The sequence below is a fragment of the Macrosteles quadrilineatus genome, unplaced genomic scaffold (genome assembly GCF_028750875.1).
Source record: "Macrosteles quadrilineatus isolate MER2022 unplaced genomic scaffold, UCM_ALF_1.0 Scaffold_7__1_contigs__length_78375512, whole genome shotgun sequence".
Classification (NCBI taxonomy): domain Eukaryota; kingdom Metazoa; phylum Arthropoda; class Insecta; order Hemiptera; family Cicadellidae; genus Macrosteles; species Macrosteles quadrilineatus.
Genome location: NW_026542600.1, coordinates 21,373,435 through 21,394,322, shown reverse-complemented (window position 1 = coordinate 21,394,322; position 20,888 = coordinate 21,373,435). Strand labels below are relative to the sequence as shown.

Below are 20,888 nucleotides of genomic sequence, written 5' to 3'. Positions count from 1 at the left end.
GTTTTGGGCCAGGGGGCAACAGGGGGTGTGACTGAGGGGTAGTTTTGGGCCAGGGGGCAACAGGGTGTGTAACTGAGGGGTAGTTTTGGGCCAGATGGCAACAGGGTGGTGTAACTGAGGGGTAGTTTTGGGCCAGAGGGCAACAGGGGGTGTGACTGAGGGGTAGTTTTGGGCCAGATGGCAACAGGGTGGTGTAATTGAGGGGTAGTTTTGGGCCAGGGGGCAACAGGGTGGTACAGAAGGGGAGTAGTTGACTAATGAAAGGCGCCAAGTCCACGGGGCGCCAACATATCTCATCGCTCATCGTTCATTGGGATATACATTACTCACTTCGCTCCGCATGCATCACAACACACTTAAAAACCCATTTCGATGATGGCGGGACCGAAAATTTGTTTGTGCACTCAACAGTGAGTTTATTAGTCAAGTGTTGCAGGGGAAATGTTTTAAAGCGAGTCTACTGGCGTTTCCAAGAAATTTGTGGCGTTTTATTTCCAACATTAAAGTTTGTTTTGATGGAAATACATGTTCACTCAATAGTAAAATAAACATTTTAAAAACTGTTGTGTAAATAATAATACGGTTTTGTGTATTTAACTATAGTGATTGTAATATGAATTATTGATCTTTAACATGCTGCAGTTTATTTTTCAGGAATAGCTTGTGCCGATGTATTAATATAATAATGACATATTGTACGTTTATGTGCAACAGGTAACTCAGAATTACCTTTCAGCTACAGTAGGCCTTAGCTGTACCTTACGAAGTACAAATACGTATGCATAATGTACTAATCGGTTCTAAGTGTAGTGCCTGGTAACATAACAGTTACTGTACTAGCGAATGAGATTTCTTTTAGTTAGTGTCTTTGCTCATACACAAATCTTGTAATCATCATATAATTAAGCTTTACCCAAAGGCAAACACATAAAACCGTGGAAGTATGTGCATTAATATTTGTAAGTACAGGGCCTTAAAGAATCAAGGAAATGAACTAAATTGAAACATATTTTAATTATTAATATTCCTAAAAACACACTGGAGAAGCTAGTTGAGTTTTACAAATAAAATATGTGGAGTATTACATGAGTTTTAGATATTTCCCTATTGAAACATATTTTTAATTTTCTGGTTGGCATATTTCGTTTACTGGGAGGTTGTGTGAATTCATCCGATTTGGAATGTCAAGTATCAATATTTTTACCTTCTTTCTGCTATATATTATACATTTTCCTATTTTAATTAGAATCGATGCGTTGTAGAATCAAACTAGGTTGATTATTGTTCACAAAAAAGACTTTATGAACCATTTCAATATTTATCTACTTTGTTTATAATGACTGCAAATATTTTATGTTTGTTACTTACTAATTTTATTAGTACAGGTAAAATTGTATAACCAAGATCTAAAGTAAATTGTTCTACAACTGCGTGAAAAAGAAATAAGGTAGTGTGATTATTTGAGTTACGCATTGTTAATCGTGCCAAGCTCAGTAATAGTAATATTATTTGTAAGTCTTTAAAGGTCCACAAAGGTCGACAAAATACCTCATGTAGATTGTGGTCGTAAACTAAATATTTAGAATTCAAAACCCGACAAGGCTTGAAATGTAACTTAAGATTATTTCTCATTCTTAAAACAGTTCATTCATGACACAATACCCACAATATGTCCGAAAGGGTCTAATAATTCAGCCGGCAAATTAGGAGGGAAATTCCCTTGTTCCGACAGCTCTCGCAATAAAACATTAATTAAATAATGGCCCTCTCCCTCTCCTCCTTTTCCACCCCTGTGTTTCTCTCTCCTCCCTCCTCCACTTCCTCTCTCTCAACTTAATACAGATCTTGACCCTCACCACCCCTACACGTGTCAAGAGTTACAATACCCACTTAACATCTTTAATTATCTTGTTACCTAATGTGTAAGGTTTTATGTTTCCCTACAATAACAGAATCCTTAGTTAAAATAAGCGGTGTTAGTAAACTGGCACATACCTTCTCCCATTAGCTTGTAAAAAACGTTATAAAGGGTAAGCGGTGAGAGTAATTTTATGCCTATATTTGATAGGTAAAATCTCAAGAAATTGCTATCACTTTTGAACCGTAATTTCTACAGCATTGGGGGTTGTTCTATTTTGGTAATCGTTAAAGAACCTTATGTACTAATTTTTAATCAAAATAGTTAAAAAGTTTTATAAAAGCCTATTTGATGAGTTTTGATAGGAAAATCGCCTTTATAATGAAATTAAAGCTCCTGAAGATAACAATGAACTAGTATACACATACTAAATATCATAAAACCGGACTCAAAACAGATATTTGCACCCTAAACTAAAATCCGAAAATGTTGATAACATTATACTTTCTCCATATACTGTGTATAGGGGGAGAAAGTAAAATATTACAATTAAGGGGCTTTAGTTTATAAATATTGAATGTATATAAGTTTATCTTCTAAATTTTCATCCCAAGTGTAAAGATCTATAGCCTAATTTCGATGAAAAATACAAATAATAATAACCTTATGATGTTAAAAATTAAACAAGTTATACTAATGTATTCACCAATGTAAACCTCTTGCACTGCCGAAACATTGTTTATTTATTTGTTCTGAACTTATATTAGGAACTTATATTTGGTACGAGAGTCACAACAATACTGTTGAACACACTGTATGGAGTTATATTGCCAATACTGTTTGTTATGTAGTTTGTGAAATCCTATTCTCTAATACGAGCTTTGTCTGTCTGACTGTAGTATATATCTCGAAATCCATTGGAAGGATTTTGACTAAATGTTTGAATTAGGGACTTATAGGCCTAAAAACGTGATTGGTGACAGCCACTACCTCAGGAATATTCGTATTTCACTACACAACTCATTCGAAAATAAAAAAAATTACATTCGCCTTATGGGTTGCTAAGTAACCATGTTGGTTGGAAAAAATACCAAGGAAAAAGTAGGCAAAACAAAATAATTGTTACTATTGACATGACATGTCAATAGTAACAATTATTTTGTTATTGCTATAAACACATTGTGTTTATAGCAAGCCATCCACAGTATGCTAGCAAATAAAAAATACAGTAACAAGGGAAACACATCAGTTGTAACTATTGAGCAACGATTACGATTACACAGAAGATTACTCAATGTAGGGGGAAATTGTTCCGATCAAATAGGGATTTTTTTAGCCCTCTCCCAACAAAACTTAATCCCTGAAGTATTGAGGCATTCCATGTAAACTAATTACATCCGGGTGTTTTAATTGCCACAAAACTATTGCCATATGCTAAATCCCAATGAAAAAAGCCAGAATCTCAATTTCATAAGAAGTAGTATCGTAAAATTGAAAAATCGATGTCACCAGCCATTTTGAAACTTTAGTGAGGAGGGGAGAAAACTGATGTGCGAGTAGCACTTAAACTTAAGCAAGATCATACAAATCTTATTTTTATTTAATTGCATGCTTTTACATTGCAGAGTTGTTATTATTTCAGCGATAAAATGTCGTTTAAGGTTTGTATTAAAAATGTTTTTAGTAAATTATAAAATGTTTGTTTACAATATTGTTTTATTAAAACTATTAAACTTAATTAACTACAACCGAGCAAGGCTCGGTCCCCCGGTACTATCATATAAAATAATTAATGCTTAAGGCAAGGATTTACAGCTAAAATTTGCACAGAAAAGTTTAAAGAAACGTGAGTGACGGATTGCAATAAAGAAATTATTAACATATATATTATCACAGGGGATGGATAATATATTTAACATATTATTTAATGATTTGAAGTGTTAATCCTTACTACCTCTAAAATCAACACACGGGTCAGAAAATAAATGCCAATGTAATCAAAGTATACGTATGTATAAGTATAAGTAGTATACAATTAAAATAAAAAGAAATATTTTATCTTTCAGTTAGGCCAGTAGGACTACCATCGTACTGTTATGTACAGAACTCTCAAAACGTATCCTGAAGAAGTTGATTTGGACCGTAATTTTACAGTACTAACAAAAGAAGAGATTCGGAAAACTATAACCGATAGGTTATTTATATACTCTAGGAATTCAGATGAAGGTAGACAGTTAATTTCTTGAATTACGCTGATTTTATGAATATTAAAGGTAAAAACAAATTATTATTCACTTACTGATATATCTCCCAATTTTATAAGCCCTAAATTCTAGCTTTGTATTTGAATAGTTATTTGTGCAACTAGTGAGAAAAGTGAGCAATTGACTCACTCGAGAGAAATCCTTACTCACGAGCCGTAGGCGAGTGAGGAATGGTTTCTCGAGTGAGGCAATTGTACTTTGAACTCGAGTTGCACATTATACTTTTCCTACAGTTACCATAAAACAAATAAATTGGTGAAGAAACATAACCTATTTTTACACAGAAGTGAACTTTTAATATAACATTTAATGTGAAGTGACAAATACAACAGTGCAACAGCTGACCAGCTGATTTACAGCCAGTGCTGCCAACGTATTTCGCGCGCATACGACGTTGCCTGCATTTTACGCGCTCACTATTTCGTGCATTCACGTTGCAAATCTGGAGTGAGACAAAGTAATTAGAGTGAGACAATGTTAACATTGTCTCACTGATGAGCGAATTGGCCACTTTGCTTTCTCAAATCAGTGAGAGAACATGTACATTGTTAGGTAACTGTAGGAAAAATATATTGACTGCAATAATATTGTTTATTTAACAAACAATTTTATGTATTTCTATCACAACACCATTCGTGGTTTTACAACCCCATGAGACAAATATTTTCCTTTCTAAAGGTTACCAAGATTTTCTAGTATGCCCAATATCTAGATTTGTAAATATTCGAGTCATTAGCTATTAGTAATTGTGTGTGCTTTGTTGTCTACCACTAGACATATCTTAAACTCTTGAGGAACATTATTAAAATATTCAACATTTTAGAACTCTCGATTAATAAATTACGTTTTAACAGATTAAAAGCCTCGCATTAATGTACTGATTCGTCAACGTGTGTCAAAAATGACAGAAAAATTGACAAATAGGAAACTGAACACAGCAAACAAAACATAAATAACGCAGTGGCTGTGACTACTACGATAAATCTTAGACTTCGTGCTAATCAATGAAATCTTTAAATCCAGCATGGACAAACTTAATAAACAGGTATCATATATATTTTTTAATTTTTTTCTAAAAGGGCTGTTTTGAATTATATTTTTTGACGAAAATTGAATTATCTCTATCAATCAATCGTATGTATCACTTTCAATCACTTTAAATTTGGGCAGCTTAAAACAATTAAATGGCAAGTCAGATAAACGCACAGACCCCTATGTTGCCACTTGGGTGTCATGAAAGATGCAAAAGTAAAGTTAAAAGAAACTTAGTACTTTACACAGTGAACTTGGTCTATGGAATAGATAAACCTGTGGATAAAATATTACTCTTGCTAACCAACGATATAAAAAAAAACAGCGTTACAGTGATAAATGAACAATGTGCACATTTATCACAATGAAGATTTTATAAGTGCAGAATCAGAGTGAGGTTGGCGAAAAGTACGACTAAAATTAGATTCCAGACAATAACTAGAATGATACAACAATTCAATGCGTAAAGACGTACGGTATTTACATCTTATCAAGAGTGTAGGGGCCTCAAAGAAAGATACTTGACAGGGGTTGCGAAAGGGTTATGAGATGCTAAATGTTTTATTACATCGTTTCAGATCGCGAGTTTGAGACCAGCTGGGGCTATCACGTAAGTCCAATTCTTTATTCTTTTACACACCCTCCAACCCCTTGTGTTCTACATTCAGGTTGTGATACATTGAGATAACACTGAAGAGAAGTAGTACTTTGTGAGCATTGCTGCGGGCCACAACATGCGTTCAACAATCAACCAATATTTTTTCCGCTATCTCAGACTCAAGAACTTGTATTATATTATATTTACTTTGTTTTTAGCTTGTGTTCTTGAGTAGGTTGGATGTTTTTGTTACCCTTTGTATTTCCCCATTTTGTGTGACAATTTGCAGAGGATGCTTTTAAGTTATCTTATATTCTCTAACATGATAAAATATATATTTTTTACAATAATACTTGCACATCTACAGGGCGATACAACCATATTACCCACTCGAGATCACAGGCAACAACAACAGAAGTTTTTACTTATTTTATAATCTGAGCAAATTCACATGCACAAAATTGGTCGTAAATTTGAATAAAATACTAGCAATATAAGTATTATGTGTTCTCTGCTGATTTCACTAACGACTCTTTAGATTGATTTTCATAAACAATTTCAATAGTGTTAGTCTACTTATACCTATCACCTACAGTAATGCTGTTTGAGGGGACATTTACATTATTTTATAGCGTACAAGACGCATGTAAATCTTGTATGTAACTATAACAAACAATGGACCGCTTAAAACACAAAGAGAAATTGTTTACCAAAATACACGGGAGTAGATATTATTCGCGTGGTCGAACGAGAGTTAATAATTTGGTTTTTCGGGTCTGCCGGGGTTTAACCTGCTCTAATGTATTCATAGAGGTGAACTTGGTTCGGTCGATATCCGACCAGTCCCATCCGGGCGAAGTGTGACGTGCTTGACGATCAGATGTGCATTTCACTGTAAGTTAAAAACTTGTATACTAAGCTCTATAAAGGTAGAGTAAGTTGGCTTGATCAATATCCAAGCAATCCCATCCGGGCGAAGTGTGACGTGCTTGACGATCAGATGTGTATTTCCCTGTAAGCTAAAAATAAAAACTTGTATCCTAAGCTCTTGTATATGTAGATTAGGTTGGCTTGATCAATATCCAAGCAATCCCATCCGGGCGTGATGTGAAATGCACATCTGATCTATGTGCATTTCCCTGTACACTTCAAACTTGTGTACAGTACTAAGTCACCTGATTACGCCGTCTAGTTTCAACCAGGTTTCAACTGTAGGATGACGTGCAACTCGCACATTACTCTGTGTGACTGTTAAGTAAACTTAAGGTATAAACTAGTTGTTATTTGATCAAATATTTAGAGCAATGCTGGTTCACTAAACAATTAGAGCTTTAAAAGGTTAGTATGAATTCTGCTGGGGTTTTACAATTTTGACTTTTTCAATGTCTGGCCGTTCTTCTGTATTTAGTTTTATGATTGGCCCGATAGCTAAAAAAACGATACCCCCACCCAGAATAAGTTAGTTTAAATTTGTCTGATTAATTTTTTCTAAAAATATTTCTATAAACAATACATATTTATTTCACATTTAAATTACATTAGATTTGACGAGTACTTAGGTTTGCTGTCATGGGGTAGCCAAATGTTAATAGTATCAGGTGAAACAAATAAATTTGCCAAATTTAATCAACATATATATATATATTCAAATTAAAATTTAAATTCAAATATATTTATTATAGAAATTAACAGCTTGGCCTCACCAAGTTTAAAACAAAACTTGTCGGCGAGGCCCAATTGATGCATAAAATTAAACAAACCAAATGTTAACATTTCATTTATCTAGAACAAAAGATATATATATATATATATCCATAAACAAGCAAACAACAGTTAACTTTCTAAAAGAATAATATGTGGAATTTAAATTTACATTTTTGAAAAATTTCTCCATAGGCAATAGTTGTACAAAACACTTTAATGTAGAACATTATTTTTTTCAAGCTCTTCAAAATTGCTTAGGGAGAAGTTGGAAAATTTTATGGTTTGAGGGTGGAAATCGGAAAAAGCCATCCATAACCCCATGGTCCGATCATGCTGATTCGCGAACTCATTCAAGTTTATCCTGACCAACACCTTGAACCCAAATTTTAAGAAAATCGGACCAAAATTACTCAAGTTATCATGTTTACGAACCTATTAATATGTATAAGAATTTTAAAGAAAATTGTTTTAGCTTCTAGGGAAATCAAAATGAAAAAGTTAATCGGTCCCTGTCCTACGACTTACCGTGCCACCAACGGGTAATAGCAACTTCCCTATAGGGGGAAAAATTAACAAATCATAAATAAGATAATTGATTAGTTGAAACATCTCTTCCTGATATGTTTATTTCATTATAGTTTGGCGATACCACAAAGTGTTATTCTTGGTTAGTTTAGAAAGTAATAATTCTATGAGAATGTAAACAAAAAGGTCATAGTTGCTCATTCAATCTGTTTAATAAACTGGTGGCAAAATGTTTTGCACTCTCTGAATAAATTAGTGCTAAGAGATTTTCACAACCCATTTGTAAATTAATGTACTCTCCATTAATTACAAAGCTTCAATAACAATATAGATTATAATGGTCGTTTATTTTGAAGGGTCCTGAAACCTTAGTTAGAAACTGGCCTAATTGCTTCTGCGATTACATCAAAGTAACGGACAATATTGGTAAACCAAATTCGCTGCGTTATATTTAGCCCTTGCAAATTAGGCGCTCATAAAGTAAATTGAGTTTGGCCCGTCAAATTGAGGGTCTGTCCAAACAAACCTACAACTACCAAAATAACCTCAATCGCTATAGATAATTCCTCAAGATATCTCAAATTAAATATAATAAATACGACTATTGCTAACAATTTGTAACAAACTATATTTTAGCCGTACTAAAACATTGAGATTTAAACTAAACGGTTTATTAAAGTAGTATTAACGTGTGTTTTCCTCGTGGTAATTTATTTCAGGATGATGTTGCTAAGGAAAAACTCCATTCATAGCATTTTTATCAAAATATGAAAGTTTTTAGTTTGATGTATGTCATGTTAAAATGGTTGCATACTTTTTATAATATAATAAAACATACTTTTTATATCACATAGTAATAGTAAAAGAGTGGATGTAATCTTGATCGATGATGACGGGTTCGATCCCAAAACTATCCACAAAAATTAGTGGGATAGGCCTATTTGAAAACTTTTCTTTGTCGCTGCATTTAAAACCTCTTTGGCGTAACCACTATGAAATGGTAGTGCATAATAAGCTCTCATAATTAGAATAAAAAGTAAGTAACAAAAACACAACGAATATACGCGCTACGATAAAAATTTGGAGATAAAAATAAAGGCTTAGTTTTATTGGATGTACGTTTTAGCGCTCAATTACAGACAGCCCCAGTGGAATTGTAAATTAAAGAATCGAAACAAAGCAAATTTCTTGTGGGGAAGCTTGTTGTAGCGTCTCTAGAGAATTTAGCCTTTATCTTTCTCACAAAGAAGTAAATTGATTCTTTTAACTATATGGCTCGAAAAACTTTTGTTTTGGGACTTTCATTCGAGTCTGTAATTACCTAATGCAAACTGTCATAAAAGTTGAAGTACATTCAAAATTCAATTTATTACATTGCAAATAATTTAAGGCTGCCGGTTGTAAATCTTACTTTTAATTAAAATTCAATATTTGATTATATTCGGGTGGATAAAATACCCTTAATGATGTTTAAAAAATAATTCTTCGACAACCGTTGACATGGGACGTTTCACTGTGTCTTAAAGAGTAAAATGTGACCTAATTTGTAATAGTTTTAGTAGATTAAATTTTTATTATGCAATTATCCCTTACAATAATATACTAAATGGTGACACTGCAAATTGTTAATTGATTTATGTTGTTTATGACTGCTACTAGTTAGTCCGATAAACAAAATTATGTGAATCTTGTAGGAAAAGAATTAGCAACTGTGTGAAAATTCGAGATACACCTACTCTTGATTGCAAAACTGTTGGAAACCTCAATAAAACTTTAAAACCGTGTATTATGACAATTAGCAGAATTGTAAACAACTATTTATTACTTTCAACAAAGCTAGATGATTTGCTTAAGCAAAATAATTATCAAATTTAAGTGGTTGTAAGAGTAAAATTAATAAATGTAGAAGAATTATGGAAAGAAGATGCATATCGCGGAAGGAGGGTTAGTTAAGTGCTACTTTCTTCCCAGCCAAATTGAGTTTGATTTCTTCTCGCCGGAATGGAAGAACATTCCTCCAGTCTCGCAATAACTTATCCTTGGCTACCATCACTTTTAAATGTTTGTGATTGCTTTTCACGTAAAGAAAATTATTATTGATCCTTTTTACGGGGAATACTTCGATAAATCTCCTTGTAACCAACCAGTGGCGCTGAATGAAATCAGACGGAATTAAAACTACGTTTAGCAATTGTATGGGGAAGATTTTGATTTTGTAGAATATTGAACGCAAATCACTAAACGATTTTTCATTACGTTATTTTTAGGTTGATGTATTCTAGGTACAGCTTAGCAGGTATTTCAACATTACATTTTCATCTTACATAAGGATTTTAAATGTAGGCCTACACTTATCTAGAGTTTTCTATGTTCTTTGAGTTATAAACGAGTGACGTGATGAAAATTGGTAATTCCCACGTTTTTAGAGTACACATTTGAAAATGGGTTTTTACACAATTTAAAACCTCCATAACACCCCGTTCCCATAACCCGATTTTGCTGGTTCGCAAACTCATTCTATTTTATCCTGTCTTACACGTTCAAGCAAAATTTCATCAACATTGAACTAAAATTACGGTAATAACAAAATGGTTTATCGCGTTAGTATACAATACGTTGGTAATATAAAATATAAATTTTAACGTATAATATTTTTGGTTTAGGGACACCAAGATGACAAGTAAATCGGTCCCGGGTCTAGGTCTTACCACCACATCTACGGTAATAGCTACTTCCCTGTATGGAAATTAGTTAAAATGGGCGTAGCGTATGCGAGCTACCTACAGATTGCGCTGGTGTTATTTTCTAATTTATATCGAATATTTAAACTTCTTAACCTAGGCAAATTGAAAGTATAACTCAATTTAAACCATACCATCTGTTGTATCTAATCAAAATGTAGTACCATCAAATGGAAATGAAAAGGTACAGCAGCGATTTCTGTGAATGGTTTATTTAATAATGTTCTATAATAAAATCGGCAAGTTCTGGTCCATATAGATGCTTACGTTGGTACCTTAAAGTCAAAGACTCCTGGAGGCAAATAGTATTATCAGTTAATTACTATTAGGACTCGTTATAACAGCTACAAAAATATATAAATTCATGATAACAAAGTAAAGTGAACGTGGTATAAAAATTGATCTTTGAAATCTATTCAAACATACAAATAATCTACAGTGTAAGAAAGTTTGTCCTGAGGCTTCTCCAAGATTATTTAGCGTCTAGTCTAACGAAACTTGGAATTAGGTCTAGACTCAACAGTCGCCTGTTGATTAGAAGAATAGAAATACTTCTTGCTGGCGGCGCTTTGGTGGGGGGGGAGGGTGGAATTCAAGGAGAGGGGAATCTTCTCAGAAGCATTGGTCTTTCTCTGAGTTTCCGTTTAAATATCGTAAAAGCGAAACAAAAACAATATTCTTAAACCTAAATATTTCCTTTCGAGATATTTTTGTAGAGAAGACTTAAAATTATAATTTTAAGATTTTCAAATAACCTTTACCATTAATTGTTTTATAATTTCATTATTAAATGCCGAATATTTGTGAAGAAATAACTTTATTTCGTTTAATTTGGTTTATATTTTAAGATGTTAATAATCCTATAAATTCTAGATTATACGTGAGTTGTTAAGATAGATATCGCCAACTAAAAAGCTTGGTACAAAATTAATAAATACATGTTTGTATAAATATTTAATTAGTTCAATAAAACATGTACAGAAAAAAGCGACAACTTTGATTTATAGCTTACATTTTAGCAACTAGTTGTTTTGTGAGTTAATTTTTAAATTAAGTCAACAAACTGTAATATCATCAAACTATGGCTATCTTTTTACAAAATATTCCCATTTACACATACTACGATTGTAGTAGTATTTGTAATTAATGGGAATATGTTGTACAACTAATTACATAATCATAAACATGTTTCAATTAGAATCGTTAGGACAAAAAACTGGATGAAACCCTATAATTCAGCAGAATATTTTCGGGACAAAACATACCTAAAGCATAAGGGGCTTAGGGGAAGATCGGTATGTACTTTGAACTAATTTTTTACCAACTGCCGTTATAATTGTAAACTAGGTGCTAGTTCGATTGCGTTTACGGGTCCATTCATTTCAAAAGTGTTTTCCATCATTCTATATATTCCTTTTTATATTTGGTATTGTTTCACTGAATTATTTTAAATATTATTGATAAATACAATTTTACTACCTCATCACAACGATTAGGTGTATTCAACGTTACCTTTGGTAGTACCCAAGATAAACCAAACAACCAAAGTTTTTTCTTCTTTGTAAAGAAAATGCTCTTTTTATTAGAGTATTATTCAAGTTGAAACCTCAGAAAGATGATCCTTAGAATTAAATGGGAAGACATAGACCTAATGTTGATTAGTTGTATAATAAATAGATTAATAAATATAAAAAAAATTAGCAGCCAACGTATTTCTGATTAATAATGGGTTTTCAGCTTTTGTCGAACAACTATTCTTATTTAAATTGGTTCAGGCTAATACCTACAAAAATTACCTTGAGAACTTCATAAAATAAGAGAGGTTGTATATAAAAAAACATCTAACAATATCTTCAGATGCAAACCTGCTGTTTCAGTACAGCCTTAAGTAAGGCTCTGAATCAATGCACTGTGATGTCAAAGTACCACTTATTGCTCTCATAGCCTGATTTACGTTAACATATCTTCAACACGCACCCTATACAGCGAAATGAGAAATACTCCGCCGCAGCAAACCTGCAGACTTAGCGAATTTCCATTTGCCTGATTGGATTTAAACTAAAATGTCTCCTTAAAAATAGGTATCACATTTATTCCCTATTTAAACAGAATTAGTTTAATGAGTACTTAGGTTTGCTGCAACAGGGAGGGTAAAAAAGTTTTTTTATGTAAATTGTTAAAAGGTACTGTGGTTTAGTAAGAAATTAATGTATTTTCCAAATTTAGCAAAATATGTTCATAAACAAGCAAACTACAACAGTTGACTTATTCTCCATAAGAATAACATGGGAATTTTAAAATTACAATTTTTTTGAATTTTCTCCGTAACAATTAGGTGCAAGATAATATACTAAATTATTGGTTTTTTTAAGCTCTAGAAAATAGTTTTAAAAGAAATTGTGAAATTTTGTGTTTTTAGGGTAAAAGAATGGGAAAAACCTATTTTTACCCCATGAAACCCCCCATAAACCCCCGTTCCCATAGTCCGATCATGCTGGTTCGCGAACTCATTCAAGTTTATCCCGCCTTACACCTTCAAACCAAATATTATCAAAATCGGACAAAAATTACTCAAGATATCATGCGGATGGACACACACACACATATATATATATATAGATATATAAAAATTTGAACGAATGGTGTTTTTGGCCTCTGGGGACATCAAAATGAAAAAGTAAATCGGTCCCGGGCTTAGGTCTTACCACGAGACCTACTGTAATAGCTACTTCTCTATAGGGAAATTCGCTAAAACCTTGAACGATAATTTATTTCTACAAAAACATCCCAGTTTAGAGCACTGCATGGATGTTCCAAACGTGATGATATGTTCCAAACGTGGGATGAATGTTTTTTCTCTTCTATTGTTTATGTATGTTACGTTAATCATTTAAGAATCATAAGCGATTACAGATTAATCTGCTCATTTAATTTTCACGATCAATTAATACTAATTCATGTTCAGATTTATACTGAAATAATAAGTTTAAGTTGAGTTTGTTTATGCTACACGATTAAAATCCTCAATTTCAATAGTCTTTAGAAATTGAAAATTAGATATTTTGACCTAAAACCCTTTAAACATTCATTCCTTGAGTCAATTCTACCCAAAAGCTAATCGAAAACATCTTAAGTTTTCATTATATGTATGTAATGATTATATATATATCATTATAATGTAATGATTATATTTACATTATATGTAAAAATCAGAAAAAATAATGCTAAATTACTTAAACCAAATGGTGGGTACTTTAACAAGTAGTGTGCAGCAGAGCTTCTCAATGATTTTGTTTGGACCAATCCCCCCCCCCAAAAAAAAACATAACATGACATTAGAGGACTGTATTGGAAATCCAGTGACTTGAGGGTTTGACATAAAGAATCAATATGGGGTCAATACATTTATTTTACTCTAATTCTGAACATTTGGACAAATTTACATCACTATTCTTATTTTAATGAAGTATTTTGAATCTCTTACATATCGTTAAACTGGCCAGATTAGTATATTATTTACAAATGTTAGTGTTATGCTTGAGGCTTTGGAAAAGAAAAGAAATGGGAAGTGACCACATAGTCTTTAAATTTGTCTGAATGTAAAGAGGAAAAATTGTTAATTATTGTTCACTTGAGAAATGAACTGGAGAGATCTTACCCACTTTCACATGTTGAATTTAAGGACAATTGACAGCATAAAAAGAGAAAACACTACTTTGAATTTACTTTTAATTTGAATCATATACAATAGGGAAGAACTCTATACATGTTGCTTGTTTCAAGTCAAGTATTGATTGGAAAAGTGAAAGAAAAAGTGGATATACCACCCCAGATAAAGTAGTTATAAAAGTCTTCCACTTGAAGGCAGCACTAATCAACACACTGAACCACACAAAATAGTTTGCTAATTTCCCACTAGTGTTCAGGACGGATAGGTTTTAAGGACAGCCCAAACTGATTTTGCCACTGTTATGTTTAGCAAAATAATTTTAGAAAAAGTTGTGTGGAGTTAACCCACAATGGATTCATTTCTTGGAAAATTCATTGGAAGACTGAAAACTACAACATATTTGAAAAGTTAAAATGGAAAATTCTGTGTTTTCTGATTGTATGGATGGGGAAGGTTTATTGATATTTTTACGAAAAAAACCAACAGTTTAACTCATCGAAATTGCAAGATGACAATCATAAAAACGTGTACTTAAACAAATCATTTTTTATATATTACATCAGGAAATGATTATTTGAATGATCGGGGTTCTCAGAAGTTACATACACTCTAGCCTAGTACCAGTAATGGCTGCACTATCTACCTTTGCTTATCCTTCTGCTCGAATAAGCACAAAACGATGTTCAGCCAATGAGCCCAAAAGGAACCATCAAACCATCAATGTTCTTGTTTGTTGCTCATCCAAGCATGTCTACCGGGGTAAGGCATTCTTGTTCTATTGATAGTTAGTTATTGTACATAAATTTAACTAAGGATGTTACAAGTGGCTTTACTGGACCGAGGTAACTACTTTAGTAAGATACTTCAGAGCTCAGTATTTTTGGATATGTTTTTATACACTGGGGTTACTTTTGTATAAACCCTATTAAATTTAAAAACTTTTAGATATTTTAAAATTAACATTTTAACATACGAGAAATTGCATAATGGTATATAAAATAACATCTTGAGAGTTAATAAAAATCACTATTATATTTATTATGAGTTGGGGGTAAATTTATCCTATATTTATTGTTTGACAATTTCTACCTAGTCTACCCTAGCTGGGAATGCTATTTTTAAGCACTCTTGGGCACTCACATGACAAAATAACTGCACATTTACATTAAAATACCTGCATAACTAAATGAAGTATATATTTAATAAATTAAATTATCATGTCACTGTGTATTTTTTAAACTCCTCCAAATCGGCTTGAATTTTTTTTATGAAACTTTGTTTGTATATTTAACAAATAAGAGAATAGGACGTGTACTATTTCTTATACAAATTTCACCATTGGGCTCTGCCCCATTGGCGTTTAAAGTTCTTATTGATTTCACTGTAGTAAGTTACACCAAATTGCTGTTATCAAGGATTATATCTAAACCTACTTGAAAGGCATATAAGGCGGATTATAATGTCATTGAACAGCTGTTAGTAATAGTATTAATATAACTTATCAGATAAAGCTGCTCCTGATGCACGTTATGCTATACATTCTGGACATAGCCGAACATTTTTGCATTGAGTATTTCTATTTCATCTATTTGTATGTTTATTACATGCCAGAAAGACCCAGAGGATCTAATTTGGGCTGTAAAATGGCTCATTCAATACAAAAAACATAAAAAACAGACTAACAAATTCAACAGCATAATGTACACGTGCGTGGGAACATGACACAGTTCGTATATTCGATGCATCAGTTGTTGATGAGACGACGTTGCCAGAATAATGATTGGCGACTGTACAGCTACGCTAGAAATCGTGATTCGAACAAGAAACAATACTTTTGTTCATTGGAGATATGCACTAATAGTATGGGATTGACAAGTGGATATTTAATAAATAAAAACAAATTGATCAGGGGCCAAAAAAGGAGAATGTGAGCTAGGACGATTATTAAGCATATCGTCTGATGATTAGACTGTATCGAGTCAACGTCATTCAACTGTACCACAATCTTTGCCATTAGTTCATGGTCAAAAGGTACGTAAAGATAGAGAGCAACTTCCATACTTACGATACAATGAATAGAAGCTGCGTGCCCTCATTTAGTTCCTATATCACATCCCAAAACTCTTACATAAGTTAAAAATATTTCATTCATCAAAATACTCACCAAAATATGTAAATATGTATGTAGTAAAACTATTTTTTTATTTTACTACAAAAATGTTATCTATAAATAATCTATGTGGCAAAAACAACGGTTATTCGGCTCGGCTAGTATTTTATAAAAAGTTATCTAGTGCAAAACAAAAATATTTCGGTTTATAGTGCTAGTTTGATTGAGTGCGTAAACTGTTTCCAATACATTTCAGATCAGAGAAGATTTGATATTCTACAGTCTTGTATTTTCTATGTTGTATTTACTTACTGGATTAATGCTCTTTAAGCAGCTCAGTATATCGTTGGACAATACATTGGCCAATTTTAAAGATTCAACCATAAAATATTAGAGTAAACAATTCTCAATTTCAATTGATAAAAATACTGATATTCGTTAATAACCTTTGTTATTTAAAATTACAGAAATGTAGAGAAAAGAGTATTTAGTAAGCTGCTCAACAGTTTCATTTCTGCCCCAGTTTCAGAAATTTTACAAAGTTTTATGAGAAATAATTTTGTAAATTAAACAATAAATTAAAAAAAAAGAAGCATTTGTTTAAGTTAACTGAGATTATAGAGCAACAAGTATAGATAAATTATTTAATATCAGTTAAGAGTTTTCAAGTTCTATCTACAACGGTGTCCAAAGAAGTAAGCTGAGTGGGGGCCAGTTTATACCGGGTCAATGTTGGATGTAAACATTTTCAGAACGGTAGACAATTTAACACAGTTCAACTTGAGTGCTTTATAGGTGAGCACATTCATGGAGATTCAAGTGGAGGGGTGAGCAATAGATAAATACAAACTTTTGTAGGATGCTTAACTAATTTAGTTTTCAGTAGAAAGTCATATAATTAAACTATACAAAAAATTCCATGTATATAACATTTAAATAAATACAATCAAATATAATTTAAAACACGTCTCAATCGTTCAATAAAGCTTTTTAGCTTATTTTCAAGAATATTCAAGATGCACTTATAAGGTTGTACAACACAAGGCACAGAAAATACTTTAACACTGAGCATCACTGATGTTGGAGGGTAAAAATGATTGATAGCCTGCCAGAAAACCGTCAAGGCACCAAACTGACACCGTTATAAATGAAAATGGGATCCTTGTACATTATTTTAATAAACATCATAAAACCTGGTCGTCTAAAGCTAAAGTAATTGAATTTGAAATACATGTTGTTAAAAAATAATCCTTGCATTATTTAAAGGGAAGATAGCGTTGACAATAATAAACTTGTAGAAATACCACATAAACCTTACTTACTGTATACACCATAAATATTTGGAAACATAAGCATACTCGAACTAGTTCAAACTTACGAAATAAAATGTATGCTGTTGGGACTATAAAAGAGTCTCAAATCTTAATAAGCTGAGAGTGAGTCTTAAACAAGAGACAAGTAGCAGTAGCAAGAAAAGTTCCCAGATGGCTGTAAACTTTTGAATAGTTTAGCGTGTAAGCTTCAAACTTCCTCTCAACTTTGTTTATATAAGTGGGCTTTCTGTAAATTGATAGGAGTTTTTGTCATCCGAGTGAAATATTGCGTAGGTAATTTGTTCCGCTAAAGAGTGGCTAACAACATAATAAAGATGATTTTATCCGTGTGGATTAAATTAAAAACATGCCGTACAACTTTAAGATATTACCATAGTACGAGTTTGTAAAATGGACTTCAACAATATGGTGAAATCGTAGTAAAACTGGATACATTGATTTAAGTTTGTTGAAATAAAGAATCTGATGGCACATTAGCAACTGTGAGAAAGATCATATTTTACATAAATTTAGTAAAAACAGCATACACTTTTTATGTTATTTTCTTGCTAGTAATATTTCTACGACTATATACGCTACACAACCGAAAAACTATGTCTCCCTTTGTTTTTAAACTATCCTACAGCTGAATATTAGTTTTTGTAGAGAAGCGTTTTAAAAGTGTTCAAAATTACATTGAAAGTTAGGTATATTTATGGTATTAAAAGTCTTCCGGAAAAGTATTGGAAATTCTGTTGGAAATTCTTCTTTAAAAAAGGCCTTTAAAATGAGGTGTCACTCGATTGGGCTTTACGTTTAAAATTTTGGAGCTACCCCAAAATATCCCATTTTGGAGTCCCGGGAAAAATTGGGATACCGTCCAAAAAGTGCAGTTTTATTTTTTATGAAGGTATGTGGAGTTTAGTTTTCCCGGTGTCACCCATTAAAAAGTTAACTAGGGGTATCCACACATTTGCCCAACCCACACATTTGTATACAGTATATATATATATATATATATACACACAAGGCGTTAAAAAAGTTGGGTATTTTTTTACATTAACATTTTCATCTTTGAAGATTTCAACCGATCTTTATGAAACTTGGTATGTATGTACACAGTACATGTAGACTTTTAGCCCCGGGTTAAGGTTTAAGGGTTTAGAGTTAAGAGGTTTGTGTATGTATGATGTCTGGCACCAAGTACTTTCTTGTCGACGATTTCTTTCTGTCGCATTTAAGGATAAGTTTTCCGGCTGAAGTGGTATTCTCTGGTTGTAACGTGACATATTACGATTAGTTGACAATAGTTTCTTCTGGTAAAACAGCTATTAGAAAAGAGAAAGAAGTATATTGTGATATATGACACATCCATATGTCCATATGTGAACATATGTCCATATGTTTATTGTGATTTGCCAGCAGAGCTGTTTGATATAATTACAGTATATACGCCCGTCACAGTTCTTACTTGTTTCTAAGTGGATGACCTGGATTTTTGATTCTATTAATCCATAATTAAAATCTTTTATGGCTTGACAGTAGACCAGTTGATAGTAGGTGTCATCCACTTCAAGGATAAGTCAAACCTGTGACGAAATTGTTTGTTTTTGGTCTGGTGTTCTGGTACATGTTCATTTAAACATATTTGACATAAAACCTCCACAGAAGGTAAAAGCGTCACAACTAAGGCAAAAAAAAAAAAATCATATCACCAGCTGGAGTGCAGTAAAAGTACATGGAACCTTACCTTGCCGCGTAGTACTCGAAGAATGCGACAAAAATCTCCAAAGATCTGGATACGGCAGCCCACATATTTTATCATGTTGTGACCACTTCAAAATATCGTCACAAAAGAGACACTTATGTACTTACAAAAATATTTCTAACACATACTACGTAAAAACACTTAACAAGCGAATGTCAATATGTGGAACAGGCACACTCGTGGCTTAGGTCCGACATGGATCACATTTTAATAGTCTTGGAAGGACCTAAAGTGGTAAGATCGATGTTTAAGAGGAAAGGGAACTTTACTGAAAGTTATATATTCAGTGCTAATAGTGAGCACAAATGGTGATTTGGGAATTTTGCTACGACACTTTTTATTCTTGATATGGTAAAAGTATAAGAGTTAAGTAGAATTATTTTATTATATTATTAGATACAATCTTTATGAACGATGCTAGTAATTAATTGTTACTGGGCTCTTCATATATCCGCTTGAATTTACCATATCTTAAACTAAAACTAATCAAGTTAGTTCTTCGAAATCTTGGGAACAAGTAAGCCTTAACCGTTCTATGAAATATTCACATTTCCATCTTTCACAAGTTGAAAAAAGTTCCAGATCGCCAGATCCAAAAAACGTACACACATTCACAAGCCACACACTCCTCCGTAGATGAATTTTTGAGGCACTAAATAGAACTTCATCTATGCTGATAGTATGAATAGTACTTAAACTATATGGATAGCTGAAGGATACAGGGTGTCTTTTTTACGCAACCAAAATATTACAAGTACTGTGAAGCACTATTTAAGGAGAAATCAAGCTTATATGTTGGTATCCCGGTTTTATTTATTTCATTGCCGATCAGCTGATATGCATTTTTATGATTGTGCAGTAAAATCAATCTTTGTATTATAATTATAAAAACTGCGAACAAGTTTAGTGCTACTTATTATGATAGATAGCCAAGAGTGGCGTGTAAAAATGAATTACTCGACTCGAAGATACTACTTCGAGGTATTATTAGTACTTATGAAGAAAATTTTGAGTAATAGCTCAAATATCTAGCATGCATAGACGATTAAGATGTCGACTAATGAAAACACACTAGCTCTCTAACCTAGACTCTGACTAGGGTGTGAAGTAAAATAAATCAATAGAACTTGTTGAGCTCCTCTCATCCCCTTACAACGTACTTGAACGCAACTGTTTCTACGTCATTCGGGTTTCTAATTGACACGATAATCAGGAGGAACAAGCGAGACATGCGAGATACAAATACTGAAAAACTGATGATTTCTGTATTTAACAACGAATACTAAGTAATTTCTCAATACAAAT

At 32.6% G+C, this 20,888-nt stretch overlaps 1 protein-coding gene across 10 annotated transcripts in view; it reads right to left on the bottom strand.

The window, feature by feature from the left end:
- Window positions 1-20,888, bottom strand: part of LOC128998002 (synaptotagmin-7-like) — an 800,371-nt gene that overhangs the window by 88,087 nt on the left and 691,396 nt on the right. For 3 of the 10 annotated variants that reach the window (XM_054423912.1, XM_054423916.1, XM_054423911.1), the window contains exon 2: window positions 19,566-19,809. The exons of 6 other annotated variants lie outside the window; for them this stretch is intronic. In XM_054423912.1, the coding sequence (XP_054279887.1) occupies window positions 19,566-19,630 (65 nt within the window). In that variant the 5' untranslated portion in view covers window positions 19,631-19,809. The remainder of the gene's footprint in view (window positions 1-19,565; window positions 19,810-20,888) is intronic. One more of the 10 variants, XM_054423913.1, reaches the window with a different exon arrangement.